The sequence below is a fragment of the Oxyura jamaicensis genome, chromosome 7 (genome assembly GCF_011077185.1).
Source record: "Oxyura jamaicensis isolate SHBP4307 breed ruddy duck chromosome 7, BPBGC_Ojam_1.0, whole genome shotgun sequence".
Taxonomy (NCBI): Eukaryota; Metazoa; Chordata; class Aves; order Anseriformes; family Anatidae; genus Oxyura; species Oxyura jamaicensis.
Genome location: NC_048899.1, coordinates 39,518,132 through 39,534,025, shown reverse-complemented (window position 1 = coordinate 39,534,025; position 15,894 = coordinate 39,518,132). Strand labels below are relative to the sequence as shown.

The 15,894-nt window shown below is 35.4% G+C and overlaps 1 protein-coding gene across 14 annotated transcripts in view; it reads left to right on the top strand.

The window, feature by feature from the left end:
* Positions 1-13,530, top strand: part of BAZ2B (bromodomain adjacent to zinc finger domain 2B) — a 136,852-nt gene extending 123,322 nt beyond the window's left edge. For 8 of the 14 annotated variants that reach the window (XM_035330930.1, XM_035330935.1, XM_035330939.1 and 5 more), the window contains 10 exons: positions 1,374-2,041; positions 2,566-2,842; positions 3,014-3,169; positions 3,641-3,801; positions 4,661-4,971; positions 5,357-5,492; positions 7,457-7,603; positions 9,641-9,906; positions 10,661-10,804; positions 12,067-13,530. In XM_035330930.1, coding sequence (XP_035186821.1) covers positions 1,374-2,041; positions 2,566-2,842; positions 3,014-3,169; positions 3,641-3,801; positions 4,661-4,971; positions 5,357-5,492; positions 7,457-7,603; positions 9,641-9,906; positions 10,661-10,804; positions 12,067-12,220 — 2,420 coding nt within the window. In that variant the 3' untranslated portion in view covers positions 12,221-13,530. The remainder of the gene's footprint in view (positions 1-1,373; positions 2,042-2,565; positions 2,843-3,013; positions 3,170-3,640; positions 3,802-4,660; positions 4,972-5,356; positions 5,493-7,456; positions 7,604-9,640; positions 9,907-10,660; positions 10,805-12,066) is intronic. The other 6 variants (XM_035330942.1, XM_035330941.1, XM_035330940.1 and 3 more) reach the window with 3 other exon arrangements.
* Positions 13,531-15,894: the final 2,364 nt, after the last annotated feature.

Genomic DNA, 15,894 nt, shown 5'->3' with positions numbered 1-15,894 from the left:
AGTTTTTACCTACAACCAGAGGCTAAAGAGGTAACTGTCACTTGTGCTCATTTGGCACTTTCTGATACTACCTTTCTGGTTGTGAGACAGTTAATATTTCTTTCAAAATGAGGGTTAATCATTAGTCAATTAATAAAGTTTTCAGATTTACATACTTCCTTTTTTTTTTATTTCTTTTCTGAATTGTTTTCTCCCAGGCACTAAGTGATAAGATGAGGGGAAGTGGACTCAAGTTGTGCCAGGGGAGGTTTAGTTTGGATATTAGGAGAATTTTCTTTATTGAAAGGGTTGTGAAGCATTGGAATAGACTACCCAGGTTGTCATCGCTGTCACTGGAAGTCTTCAAGAAACGTGTAGATGTAGAAATTAGTAGCATGGTTTAGTGGTGGACTTGTCAGTACTAGGTTAAAAGTTGGGCTATATATAGTCTTAGAGGTCTTTTCCAACTGAATGATTCCATGATTGTAGTTATTTCTCTGTGGCAGTGAACTCTGCATATGAAAGCTAGGACAACCACAGAATACATGGATGTTCATTTCTTTCTATCACTTTCAGTACACTTTTTTTTTGGTACAAATACACAGAATAATCTGTGTTTAAAGATTTGATATATATCTGTGTGCTGGTTTGGTTTGGACAGAGTTAATTCTTCATAGTAGCTCTGATGGTGATATGTTTTAGATTTGTAATGAAAGTAGTGCTGATAACACCAATGTTTTAGTTCTTGCTAAGCACTTCTTACACAGTTAAGGCCTATTCTGTTTCTCAAGCTGCCTGCCAGTAAGTTGGGTGGTGCACAAGAAGTTGTGAGGGGGCACAACCAAGGCAGCTAAACCCAAACCCTAACAGGCCAAAGGCATATTCTGTATCATATGACATAATGCTAAGCAATAAAATGGGAGGGGGGAGTTGGTGTGGGGACTGCCATTGTTTGGGGACTGGCTGGGCATCTGTCAGCTGGTGGTGAGCAATCACATTATTTCCTTTGGTTGTTGAGTTTTGTTTGTTTGCTTGTTTGTTTTTCCTTATTAAACTGTTTTTATCTTATCTCACAACTTCTCTAACTTTTGCCTTTCCAATTCTCTTCTCCCCATACCACTGGGGAAAGCAAAGTGAGCGAACGTTCGTGTGGTACTTAACTGCCCAGCAGGTGCTAAAGAGAACCTGCATGTTCTTTGGTATTTGCTTCTTTGGGTAAAGTGAGAAATCATTTCCTTTAAAGAAGGAAGAAAAAAAAAAAAAAACACCAAACTTTGCAATCCAGCATGCAGGGAAGTAAAAAACAAAATCATTGCTTATATAACAAAGTTGATAAAAATGATCTAAATTATTTGGTCTGTTGTATTTCATATGTGTTTTTTGTACAATTTTAGGTCTAGAAGAAATTGCAAAAGAAAAAGAGAAGTTAAAAAAAGTAGAAAGCATTCATATCAAAGAAGAGGTATTTGAAACCTCTGAAGAAAAATTACACTGTTTGAATACAACTCACTGTGAGCAAAAGGAAGATCTGAAAGAAAAGGACAACACCAATTTGTTTTTACAAAAGCCAGGATCATTTTCAAAATTGAGCAAACTCTTAGAGGTAGCAAAAATGCCACCTGAATCTGACATTATTTCCCAAAAACCTACTGGCAGTGCAGCAAATGGATGCACGTTATCCTATCAGAATACCTCCCAAAACTCTCTGTGCAGTCTTCAGCCCAGCATATCACAAAGTGGTAATGAGAAGTCTGATTCTAACAGTCTTTTCAGTCCTATTCCAAGTGGGACAGGAAAGTTTTACAATTCTCCACTAATTCCAAGTGATCAGTTGTTAAAGACTCTTACTGAAAAGAGCAGACAGTGGTTCAGCCTTTTACCAAGAATACCCTGTGATGACATGTCAGTCACCCATACAGATACACCAGCTACTACAACTTCCCTTACTCCTCAGTCACATCCACCATCAAAGTCACCTTCACCTGTTCCATCACCTCTTCTGGGCTCAACATCTGCACAGAGTCCAGCAGGATTAAGTCCTTTTGCATTGCCACCACTGCAGGTAAATAAACAATTAATGTTTTAATTAAAGTAGTGTGAATTTGATTTGTTTATTTTGCAGAATTTCTGTTGAGCTGAATTATTTCACAGAAGTGGTATTATGTCTTCATTTCTTCTCTTTTTTCTTGTTTCTAAATAAATGTTAATAGGTAGTTCCATGTTACAGATGTTTTATAATACTAGAGGTTTTTTACTAAAAAAAAAAGTCTGATATTTTGTGTGTATATTTCAGAAATTTGATTTTGTTTTTAGGGATTGGCCATGGTATTAAATGAAAAACAGATTTCAGAAATTTCACCCTTCCCCCCTTCAAAAGCTGCTCTTCCTGAAGCATTCACAGGATCCTAATAAGAATTATTATGTTACTGTTACGTGTTTTTTTTCCTAAACTACTCAAAGTACTGGGTAGAGGCCTCCTTTATTTTTGATTATTGTTTGAAAATTAGCATCCTGATTATAAAGCAGGTTTCTGGATAATGCTGAAAAATACCGGTTGTGATTTTGTTAAAAATATTTTCTGTGTAGCAGATGAAGAGTGGACTACCTATAATGGGACTTCAGTTTTGTGGATGGTCTACAGGAGTTCTTACTTCAAATGTTCCATTTTCATCTCCTTTACCTGCTATTGGATCAGGGTTGGGATTATCAGAAGGAAATGGTAACCCATTCTTGACATCTAGCGTTCCTACAAGTAAAAGTGAATCACCAGCACTACAGACTGAAAAAATAGCTTCTGCTTCCTGTACTGCAGTGGAAGTAGCCAAGCCTGTAGATTACCCAAACCCAAAACCCATACCAGAAGGTAAGTACGATTAAATGGAATCGTCTGAAGGATAATTTCTAGTGCTACCTTGCTGTTACAGTTTATTTTTTATAATTTCCTTACTGAATTTCTCTGATTATTATCACATTAAAAACACCTGTAAGGTATATAAATACTTATATATATATATATACACTTCTCTTGGTTTAGAAATGCAGTATGGGTGGTGGAGGATTACCGATCCCGAGGAACTAAAATCTTTGCATAAAGTGCTGCATCTCAGGGGAATAAGAGAAAAGGCCTTACAAAAGCAAATACAGAAACACATGGATTATATCACTATGGCCTGCATAAAAAATAAGGATGGTATGTAATTGGTATTTATATTACATATGGTGTTGGGGTCCCAGATGAGAAAACTTGCAGAGATCTCTCCAAGATGTGTTTAGATGCAGAGGCAGAGTAGCACCCAGAAAAAAATGTAAAGGTCTCATTATAGTTGCCTTTTTACCAGCCTTGTTCTGGAAAGTTCCATTGTTGGAGAAATCCCATTTAATATAAATTCCTCTAGTGGCCTAAGTGCTGATAATCATTTCAAGCTTTTTTTTTTTTTTTTTTTTGTGTCTCTGTAACAATATACCTCAGCCTTCCCTTATCCTTGTCTTTAAATTGCAAGCTTGACAACGTACTGAATTTGGTTGTCTATATTGGATATTTTAAGTCATGAACTTTTATAACAGTTCTTCAACATTTAAGTGAACTGACAGGTAAATCAGTTTGAATTTACTCATTGGGATTTATGATATTAATTTAATAAAATATGATTCTCAAATGCAGTTGCAATTATTGATATCAATGAAAATGAAGATAACCAGGTAACTCGAGCTGTTGTGGAAAACTGGTCAGTAGAAGAACAAGCAATGGAGATGGACCTGGCTATTCTTCAGCAGGTGGAAGATCTAGAGAGAAGAGTTGCGTCAGCTAGTTTGCAAGTTAAGGTAAAACTAACTTTTAGTAAAATGTCTCTTTAAAATAACATTACTGACGTGGCAAGAGTTTAAAGTAGGTAGTAGCAATCCTTTTATTGTTGGTAAGTGCCTTCTCATTCATGTGTAATTGCAAGTAAAATCCGCTGCAGCAGTGTCATGGATATTTGTGTTTCAGACATTTCATTGCAGTTAAATCTTCAGCTGAAGAAGATGGGTCAGAGTCGCTGCCCCTGCAGAGTGTTCCTGCAGAGTGTCCCTGACAGTGTTCCGTTTATGATAACCTTTTCTGAATGCCAAGATTTCATTGCATTTAGATCATTTTAATTATAGCAGGTTTTGCCACTGTTCTATTTTGGGGTTATTGTTGCTGTTACTGAATGCAATAAATGGGTTGTTAGTGTAAAAGAGTTAAGAATTGACTGGCTGTCATTACAACTTGGTATTTTTCTAATGTCGATGATACCAGACTGAGTATGTTTGGTAGAAGTACAGATGTGTTTTGGATGTAGTATGTTCTGTGAGTAGATACTAGTTCCCTGTGACCAATTGATACTCTCTTCTGAGACTACTGAACAGATAGACATATTGTGATGTTTTGACTAGTAAAACAGGATACTTTGAATGGAGATAAGAACGCAGACTGTTGCAGGGAAGTCCCTTCAGGAAGTCTGGTAATGCTTGTATGTTTTTGATTAATTATTTTAGTTCTCTGAAGATTTTGGAAAGTTTCTCTGCAGATGGATTACAAGTAACCAAGATGTGCTGGAAACAAGTCTTCAATTATTTAGTCTGAATCTGTAAAACAGTTCCTCTATTCACACAAAGTTAATAGCAACCAATAAATGCACAAACCTTTCTGTTAACATAGGGCTGGCTGTGTCCTGAACCTGCATCAGAAAGAGAAGACTTGGTATATCATGAACATAAGTCAATTACTAGATTGCACAAGAAGCACGATGGGGATTGTGCTGGAGGCGGAGAAGGCAGTACCAGCTCTCTAGAGCGGAAGAGTGACAACCCTCTAGATATAGCTGTAACCAGGCTTGCTGACTTGGAGCGGAACATTGAGCGAAGGTATCTGAAGAGCCCCTTAAGTACCACCATTCAGATCAAACTGGATAATGTGGGCACAGTTACTGTCCCTGCTCCTGCACCATCCATTAGTGGTGATGGTGACGGGTAGGTTTTTGAGATTAACTTGAAAAATTATTGTGCTTCTTTGCTAATTGGAGCCTATTTTCTATTGCCTGTTATCTATGTACTTTCTTGTTTGTCTGTGATCCGTATGGATCATGCTATTCTGCATGGTGCTTTGTAAAGATATTTTTTGTTATGTTCGTTGATAATCTTGCAAAGTTATCTTACATTTAACTGGTTGTGATTAAGCTTTGAGGCACGTAGCCACAGTCTGTGCACTACATCAAATTTAGTTGCTTAAGCCTTATACTTATTGGCTGTGTATGTTTTGTCATTGCTTGGCTTTCAGTGTGATAATGATTGTTCCACGTTTAAACATAAGCAAACACAGATGTGACCAACCTAATTTCTCTATATTTCAATGCAGAGCAGAAGAGGATATTGCTCCAGGGCTAAGGGTATGGAGAAGGGCATTGTCTGAAGCACGCAGTGCTGCACAAGTAGCTCTGTGCCTTCAGCAGTTACAGAAAACGATAGCATGGGAAAAATCTATTATGAAAGTCGTAAGTGTTTTTCATTTTAAAAAAATACTGTAACTGAACTAATTTTGCTGTATCATGCTTACCCATCTTAGGTATTTCAAGATACCATGATTAATAATGTATTTCTTATTACAGTCTGTAAAACTTAATAGTGTACACTGTGCACAAGTGAATATAAATATACCAGAAAGGATTTTCTCCTTCTTTCCAAACTAATAACATTAAATTCTTAAAATGAAAAGCTTTTGTAATAGTTTGTTACATGTAAGATAGTAATTATTCCTTGTAATTAACATTTAGGAAAAAAGAACTGTTTGTGGCTTCATCTCATGGAAGATAATCTATCCGATGAAATATTTCCAATCTCATCCATGGCATAAGCTTTCTGGTGGTTCAGAATCACATATCCCAATTAAGGACTTCATTTTTCAGGAAGTTGAGATGCTCCAAATGTGTGGCTGCTTTGCATGTACACTTTAACAACTAGACATACAAATTGGGCAAGTGTGTGAGCAAACAGCCTGAGATACCTGTTTCCTTGTACGCATGGCCATTTAACAAGTAGATCTGTGTTAATCGCATATATAGAGAAGGCATGCAAAATGCATGTATCAAAATTTGCATGGACCTTTGAACCTCAAATTTCTGAAAGCAAAAATGTAATATTACTACAGCAAAGGTGATAGGAAGAATTTTCGTAATTAAAATCAGTTGCTGTTGAAATGGTATTGTGTAAAGATATTTCTCCAGTTACTGCACTATTGTTGAAACTGAGCTTCATTTGCTATATAAACCCTATCCCTGGAAGTGTTTAAGGCCAGGTTGGGTGCGGCTTTGAGCAACCTGGTATAGAAGAAGGCATCTGTGTCTAAGAGGATTGGAATTGGATGATCTTTAAGGCTGGAATTCAGATGATCTTTATCATAGAACCATAGAATGGTTCTATGTTAAAGAACCAGCTTTGTGATATAATTAAGTATGGCCAGTGCTACACAGTGGGTTCTGGCAAAAGCGAATCTTTCATTATTGGTCTTTGCCCTATTTTTTTTTTAACTTCTGCAAGTTCTATAGTTTTTAAATTTCTGCAAGTTCTATATTGATGTGAATTACATCTGGACAGTTAAAGGATGATTTAAGTAAAAATTATCGTGTAGGGGTATCTCTGTAATTTTATGTATTTTTAGCTTTAAGGATGTATCTTTAGAACTAAGCTTATCAATTTAAGAGCAGGTGAAAGGCAGTTGAATGCTTCAAGGTGTAGTAATTTATTAACCAGAAAAAATGTACAATATCATTCTCAATTTGATTGAAATGTTCTAGGCAATGAATTGCATAGTAAATGTAAATACTTGGTGAAAACATGGAGATCTTTAAGTTCCTGAAAAAGAAGTCCAGGTATAGAAGAGTGTCAAAACCACACGATGCTTGTAAGGAAAATGATGACACATTAGATATTTTTAGATAGTAGTGTGAATTTCAGGGAGTGTTCAGATCACAATTGGTTTGCATTACTGAGTTTGCTCATGGTGTCTTTGGATAAGATCCTTACCAATTATTAATTGAAAATACTTTTAAAATGTAAAATACAAATTAATGCAATGCATTGAGTAACTTACGTATGCAGCATGGGCATAAATGAAGAGACTGGGAAAGTATGTGTGGGCCAAGTAATTTTGATAGGTATAAAACACCTTTACTTCCCATTAACATAAGTTGAATATAAAAAGTATTCAGAGTTTTTTTATACTGGAGGACACCTAACTTAAAATGAATTTTCAAATGTGATTCCATGCACTTTTAGTTTAGTCCCTCACACACACATATATATTCCTTTATAAATGTGGTTATTACTAGAGTCTGTGGCAAAATGAAAGGAAAATAATTTTCGGAGTTAATTTGTGTTAGAAGGGGAAGTGCAATTTAGGTAACATTCCTGTGTTTCAAAATTTAAAAATTCAATTGAAGCAATTTTCTATGTGTTGTAGTACTGCCAAATATGTCGAAAGGGAGATAATGAGGAACTGCTGCTGCTTTGTGATGGTTGTGATAAAGGCTGTCATACTTACTGCCACAGACCCAAGATCACTACAATACCAGATGGTGACTGGTTTTGTCCTGCCTGCATAGCAAAGGTAACGCTAACCATAAAGGTGAAGTGACATATAGCATCCTTTTTATAGATGCTAGTTTGAACGTCTACCAGTGCGTTTTTCAACAAAAATAATTATTTGTATGTTTTGTATTGGGCTGCAACTAATATGAGACATAGTTTTATTTAACGATGATTTCAATGGCAACAAAAGTTGCTACAGTTTGTCTTAGATTTTAGATTTTGATGCAAGTACACACATAATTTTCTTGCTGATTCAATGCCAGTTTTTTTTCTTTTGTAATACTTTTCAGCATTTGTCTTTAGAGCTTCATTGTGAAGAGTTGTCAGACCAATGTCTTTGAATTGGAGAAGACCAACCATAGAAAAAACACCTAGTAAATCAGCCTTTTTTACAGCAAAGAATAGTTTTACTTTTTTGTTACACTACAGTGCGTTTGAGAGAGAGGCTGTGTTTCATGTGTTCTTTTCCTCCAATAAAAATAGTCAAAATAGAACTTCAAGATAGTTAATGACTGAATGACTGAGTTAGCAGGTAGTATTGTTAAATATCCACAGTCTTTCCCATATGTATGTTGTCCTGAATGTAAATGCAGTTTTTGCTAAGTTTGTTCATTGTTATGTTTCTGCCATGACCTGTGAATACTTTAACTGAAGAAAGAGCTTTCCACTATTTTCTGTGTTCTCCAAGTATTGTCAATGTGACCTTTTTTTTTTTTATGCATCTTTCACTAAGTAATAAGGAAGACAGATTGTTTTTGAAATAATTATGCACAACCCAAATAATGGAAACATATCGTGGTTGCTTGTATAGTAGTTAGTAAGAGCTAAACTCATTTGGTAGCTTTTTCCTGTAGTTATCATGGGATCATATTGCAATAAGGATATAAATTATCCTATCATGCTATGGGATAGAACACATGGGATTATTTTTCCTTAAAATAATTACCATTTTTAGTATGACAGAGTAACTTCTTTTTAATTTATTTTTTTTTTCTGTCACTAATTTGGATGAAAGTTGGAAATTTAAAGGTATAAAATATCTAAAGTGAATTTTCAGGAGAACTTAAAAGTATATTGAATATTGATTCAAGATTCTGCAAAACATTGAAACAGTTTTGCATAAGATTAGATATAATCTGTGCTGTTTTAATTGAATTCATTTTTTTAATTGTCTAAAATGAGGCGGCCATTAACCACCTTCCATTCCCACCTATTAGGAGTTAATAGAGACTATTTCCAAGTCAGGCTTTAGATATTCACAATTGATTTGTTCTCATTGCCTTACATTTCATTTTTATCCAAATGGCTGAAAATAAGAATTCCTCTTCAATTTCTGTATAAACAGACATGCTTGACTGTTTTTCTGTCCTTGGACCAAGAACATAGACGTGATAAAGAATGGCATTAATTGAGTGCTGTTATTTACAAAACTTTCTAGTGTTCTCTATTAAGGAAAAGGAATTCTACATACAAGATACATTTTCCATGTTACAGATCAGATGACAAATTAATTACAAACTGACCACATTTTTTGCCTTGCCAGTTACAATCAATGCCGAAAATGTACCCTTTCTTAGTTTAAACCCCATGGTCTGTAAATATTGTTATATTTGATTGAATAATAATGCTTATTTCAACTTGTTTATACCATTCTTTTATTTTCATACTCCTTTTAGGTTCTCCTGTAGTCAAGCTAATTACATATTTCATATCTAGCTTTTAATCTTGAAATCAATTGATCCCTCCACTCCACTGACTTTTTTCAAAGCTCTTTTTGGATATCCTAAAAATTAATGTGGTTACTTGAAAATGAATTGAGAATTTCAGCTATGGTTATATCAGTTGTTTAAGAATAGACAAATACTTTTCCTAAAACTCAGTCAGCCTGGTTTGTTAGGAGGAATTGTCTTACCATCCTGAAAGTCAGTTGCTTCTACACTGTCACAATTTGGGTACAAAGGTTACTGTAATTTCTTGGCTATTGCTTATTCCTGTTTTATTCCTGTGTTTTTGTTTTTGTTTGTTTGTTTTGTTTTGTTTTGTTTTTCTGTTATAGGCAAGTGGTCAAACTCTAAAAATTAAAAAACTTCAAATGAAAGGGAAAAAAAGTAATGAGCAAAAGAAAGGCAGGAAATTATCTTTAGCAGGAGATACAGAGGATGAAGACTCTGCAACTACAAGCACCTCCTTAAAAAGAGGAAAAACAGATCCTAAAAAAAGGAAAATTGATGAAAATGTTTCTGTAAGCCAACTAAAGCAAGAAAATTTCACTGCTATTAAGAAACCTAAAAGAGATGATTCCAAGGACCTGGCTATATGCAGGTATGATCTGCTTATTTATAAAGTTACAAATTCCAAAGTATGGTATGTGTTGTTGAAGCCAGTAGTGCCTTGTCTTACGCTTATCTGTGTTTTGGGGAACAAAAACCCTATTCTGTCATTCTTCTCCACCCATGTTGTGATGATTTGACTGTAGATGTAAAGGATTTTGCGTGCTTGCTGGAGTAATTGTTGTGTTTGACAATGAAGCCCAAGAGGAAAGTACTTAATGGTAGAGTGTGGTCTATGAAATTTTCTCCTCCATGCCCTTCCAAGAGTAGGAAGAACCCTGAGAGCTGTGGTACTGACAGCTTTCTTAATTGTATTGAAGGTGATTATCCACTATGTCTGAAAATCATTGTTGCGTTTTACAGAGGATGAGATAGTAATAGAAGAGCATCCTTTTTTAATGTTTCTGGTCAGTATAAAGTGATGTAGTTTTGTCTCTCCATGGTTTTGGAAAGCTAGTATTAGTATTTGTTTAATTAAATTTCAAATCATTTATTGAGGTTCAAACTTTTGAAGTTGCACAGATAATTCCTCTTGCATCACTTTCTTGGAGAGAATTAAATGCTACCCTGAATAGTCAGTGATGTGTCAGACTGTTTTGTGCCTTGCAGAGGGCACAGAATATAAGTGTTTTCCTTTTCTATAGTGAACCTATTCACAGTATATGATGAGTTTATGGAACAGTGAACAACCTTTGTGAATATGTGAATAGTTTAAAAATACTGATTTAAATCCTCATTTTATTCAGCATGATTCTCTCAGAATTGGAAACTCATGAAGATGCCTGGCCTTTCTTACTTCCTGTAAACTTGAAACTTGTTCCTGGTTATAAGAAAGTTATTAAAAAACCTATGGACTTTTCCACCATTAGAGACAAGCTAACTAGTGGACAGTAAGTAAAAGTATTTTAAATTTTACTTTACATTTTAGGAAAATGTTTAAATATTCAGCAAAACTTTAAAAAGGCTATGCCAACTTGAAATGCGGTACATTAAAAAAAAACACGCTATTTTTATGTGCCTTCTCTGGCACCTCTCTACTTTTAAAAATGCATAACTCTTAAGGTCTGTCTTTGCTGTATCTAAGCTGAAATAACATGTCAGGTGGGAGGACCTGTGGAACTGACTTCACAAGAAAAAGAACAGAATTGCCATGTTAAATGCACAAAATAAGTCAACAGGAATAACTCTTCTAATTATGTGGACTTGAAGCTTATGGAGTCCCTTTAAATAATGCTGTAATGTGTTGGAGTGAATTGGTACCACCGTTGTGGGGTAACATTCCAGTAATGGCAGTTGATCATTTTCTAGTCCTAGAATTAGATTGCACAACTTCTTACAAAGATGATGATACTACCCTGACACTTTTTATATTCCCATTCTCCTTCCTTCCTTATTACATCCCAGTGCTCTTATGACTCCACAACGCCAAAGAAAACTTTGTCATCCATAAAGCAAACGATGAGCCCTTTTCATCATCTGTCAGCACCACGCAAAGCAAATTTCCTAGGATGGCACAAAGGGCTTTTTAACCTCTTGAGATTTTTCCTCCCGTATGCCTGAGAGCGTAATATATTCCACATGCCTATTGGTAGACTTGAGACTTGTACTGTATTTCTTTTTAGCAATTGCTCTGAATACTGCAATGCTATTTGGACCGTGTGTGTTCGGGATAAGAAAAAAAAAAAGACAATGGTACAGGATTAAGCCAGGCAGCCTAATCAGCCTGAATGTTCCTCTTCTAGGTAAATGCAGCTGTCTCAAGACCTCCTTTGAAAGGGCTTAAACCCAAGAAAAAGATAAATAAGTGGAAAATATCCATAGTACTTTAACTAGAAAACTGTTAAAGGGAAAATGGAAGCTATTTTTTTTAAAAAAGTTTGTTTTCCAATATAGACTTGAAATTCTACGTTAGTTTTTTTTATAGTACATAAACAAAAACAACAGTGAAAGATAATTTGCTTACAATGATGTTCAGTTTCCTGAAAATATTTAAATTTGAATTAAAAAAAGTTAAAGGTATAATTTATTAATTTAGCATTCTGTGACTGATTATAAATTCACTGCTGTTAAGAATTCTTTTTCATGTAGTTGAAGTATTTTTCTCCTTTGGCTGTCACTGTTCCAAAAATCATTTACCTTTTTCTTCTTTCAGGTACCCTAATCTTGAGGCATTTTCGCTAGATGTCAGGCTTGTTTTTGACAACTGTGAAACCTTTAATGAAGATGATTCTGACATAGGCAGGGCTGGCCACAACATGAGGAAATATTTTGAAAAAAAATGGACAGAGATTTTCAAATTGAGCTGAAGTTACCAGAACTCATTTTTCTCCTTTAAATGAGGACTGATAAGACCAGCAATGTGAACTGTAGTTACATGAAAGCGCAAGGCACATGCATAACTAATGACTGTTCTCTTTCCTTAAAAATATCACAGAAGAGTGATACTAGTTCTAAAGGCTTCACTCCTACAGCAACCATGGCCCCTTGGTTTGTATGTTTTAACAAACTAATTTAGGTAGAACAGGGAAGCACACCCAAAGAATTTCAAAGAAAGGGGTGTTATAGTGCAATAGCAATTTAAAATATATCAAAACGCACTGAATATTCAACCACCAGAGCTCTACTTGGGGAAATGGTTCTTTTTCCCTTTCAATAAATATCTATTTTTCATTTTTTTACTTTGTAGTTTATTTTTTAGTGAATGTATTTAATTTTATGAATTATTTATGATTATACAACATCCAGAATCTTCGTTTTCTGTGAAAAGGAAGAATTACAAAAATTGCTTTAAATCTTGAAAATACAACAAGGAATGTTTTAAAATATAAAACAAAGCCAAGTGAAACTGTTTACACTGATGTGCTGTAAAAGCACTAAAAATTAAACTTTACTGTAGAGTTACAAGTACATTTATATATATGTTGCTGCATCACTTGTGTAGTTAAATTGTATTTCAAGACAGTGAAGAAAAAATTGAGACTTGTATATACTGTTCATTATTGTTTATATTAAGTCTTGTTTTAAATATGTATGATGTGTACATATTGTTTGCAGACATTATTGTTTATGCCTTAGGAGGACAGTAGCATTTTATTTTAGTTTTAATATAATTACAGCTATATGGCTTGTACAGTAATTATCCTCTACCAACACTGTGGAGTCTCCTTAATCTTGGTAGTGCCTGCCTTCAAAACAGGGTGTAGGGGATATTAGTTTTCCATTTTTCTATTTTGTTACATAATTTCAAGCCACCACGGCCTCAATTTCAAGTATAATCATTTGTATTCATGTGGAATAAAATTGTGACGATTTCCTACGCACACAGTATTTTTTCATAGAAACATTTCCCTCCATTTGCCTTGCTCCATAAATAACAAAAAAAGACATTCGTAACCACTGTGTTTTATCTACTGTGTGTTGTGGTGGCCTGTTGGGGCAGATAGATTTTTTTTTTTTTTTTGTACTAATGTAAGAGTACTTGAAGTTTTATTTAAAAGAAATGTTGTGGAAAGGTAATATTCCTTTTCTTTTTTCATTTTTTCCCTTTTTTTAGAAGTGTTATTTTACACTAGTATGTGTGGCACGGATACAATAAATGACTGTTTTGCAAACCAGATATTCTTGGCGATTTTAATATTTCAAATCCTGCGTATACAGGAATGTTTTTAATAATATCTTGGGAGTCTTGCATTTAACATTAAGTTTGTTTGATGCATCTAATTCTCCAGGCCTTTTAATAGTAACTTGAAGCAATTTCCAGGCAGAGTAGCAGTTCTACCACCTACTTGAATGAGCATAGATGATGTGGCCTTTAGGTGTAACCAGTTGGCTGACTAGTGTTTGACCTCTTTCTGCCAGTCCTGCTTAGCACGTGCATTCACGCTGTAACAACAGTAATGTAAATACGTACCACATGTAATGTTTCTTAAAAGCAATGATGATTATATGGTTTGTTTTTTTTGGTCTATAGAAGGGCATGAGTCATAATCATTGTTCTGACTAAAGAAAATAGAATTGTAGATGAGTGCTACGGAGCTCCAATACCTAAAGCTCCCTTGACAAGTAATTTTTTTATATTTTAAATTGGGCCTGCCAAGTTTGAACTTTAGTCTTGTTTTTTATACCCCTCTGCCATTTTATTTTCTCCCTCTGCTGAGAGAGTATCTGTTTTTTAATAAAATTTTTGTTTGTTTCTGTTGCCCTCTCCATAGCATCTTGTTGAATGTTATTTTTCTTTTATAAAGTCTTGTTAGAAGAACCGGTGTTACATAAAATAAAAAAAATCACATCTGGACATTAAAGCAGCCTTGCATTCTAACACTAGCTCCACCACTGACTGCTTCATGGCTTTCTTCTTCATCACATTTTTGGAAGATTTCCATCAAAAGGTCTGCTGATATGTTTCAGAGATATGAAGAGTAATCTGCATTTAGAACATGTAACAGTAGGCTTGTAAGAGTGTTATAAGTATGCTTAGATTATTGGCAAAAGTGTTCATTCGATGCAAAACAATTGTTTTTATTTTATCAGATTCTGTACTGGTTAATGTTTTATCCCCCATAGTAAATCTCATAGTTTTCTGGAAAGTTAGAACATTGCATACTTTACAGCCACATTACATACATATTTGCATTCTTCAGCTTGTATCCTGACTGTACAGCTAGGACAGTTAAGGAGCTTGCAGCTACGCTAAGAGAGGTGAAGCTTGTCTCACTAACTTTACATTACCACTGTATTGCTTTCCTCACTATCAGCCAGTATTTTCATTCCAATTTCAATAAAATTAAATTTACAGAATTATATTTGAAAAGTGAGCCTGAATCATAAATGTGCCATCATATATCTTCTTAGATAAGATCAGGGTTTTAACTACTGGAAAAAAATGTGCTTAATTTTTCTTACTTGGTAACCTTCTCTCCTGTTAATGTTCCTATCCATCTGTTTTTGTAGAGGAAATGTTCAGTGTGCTCTCTTCCTTTCTGAACGATGTAGGCTGATCTAAATTTGTAGAATTTCTTTACAAACTTTTGAACTCTTTATTTTAAAATAACATTAATAGACAAGTTCAGTGAAGAGTTTTCTGGCTGTCACTTCGGATTCTGTCTCTTGGCATCTCTTTGAAAATAAACTGGATGGCACAGAATCAGGTGCAAATTAAAAGTTATAGTTGTCGTAAACAAAATATGTATGTTTAAAAAGAGATCTATTGCTTTTTAATTCTTTTTATATGACTTCTTTAATTTCCTAATGACAGTTTGTTAACTGAGCAGCTCTAGCCTATGAATGGGCATAGACATCTGAGGAAACATTGTGAACATGCTGAACTGGTGGCCTAGGGGACCTTGTTCATTAAGTTTGCATCATATTATCCCTAGATGTTCTAGATCAACCAAAGTGTGCCTACAAACTGAGCACTAAAGATGGAAACCGAGAACAACACAACTATGCTGTTTGATTTTGCAACTCTTTGTAGTTCTGGGTTCAAGGTAAATCTAAAACTGCAAGCTGTCTTTATATGTACACTTAGAAAAACAAGCATCTCATATGACACAACTTTCTGTTGACTGTACTGTCCAAAGTAACCATGAACCCATAGAAGCTCCACTTCTGTGCATGCTCTTGATTTGCAATTTGTTATTGAGTGAACAATTTCGCATTTCCCAGGTATTAATTACGGACCACTCCTTAAGTGGAAGCTGTGGGCTTTCTGAGCTGCCACGAGCTGAAGGGAAGGGTGGTGACGGCTCGGCCGCAGCGGGGAGCGCCTCGGCGCTGAGGGGATCTCCTCACGCAGCTCGCTGAGCCGCGGCCCTACCGCGCTGCTCCCGCCCGCCGCCTCGCGCTGGGGGCGCCTATGTGGCCGCACCGCAACGATCCTTCGCCGGTAAGGAAGGAGACTGCACTGTTACATGGATGGACGCTACCGCATCGGGAAACGAAGGCGTCACAGGCGAAGTGGCGGGGGAAAAAACAAGAAGCG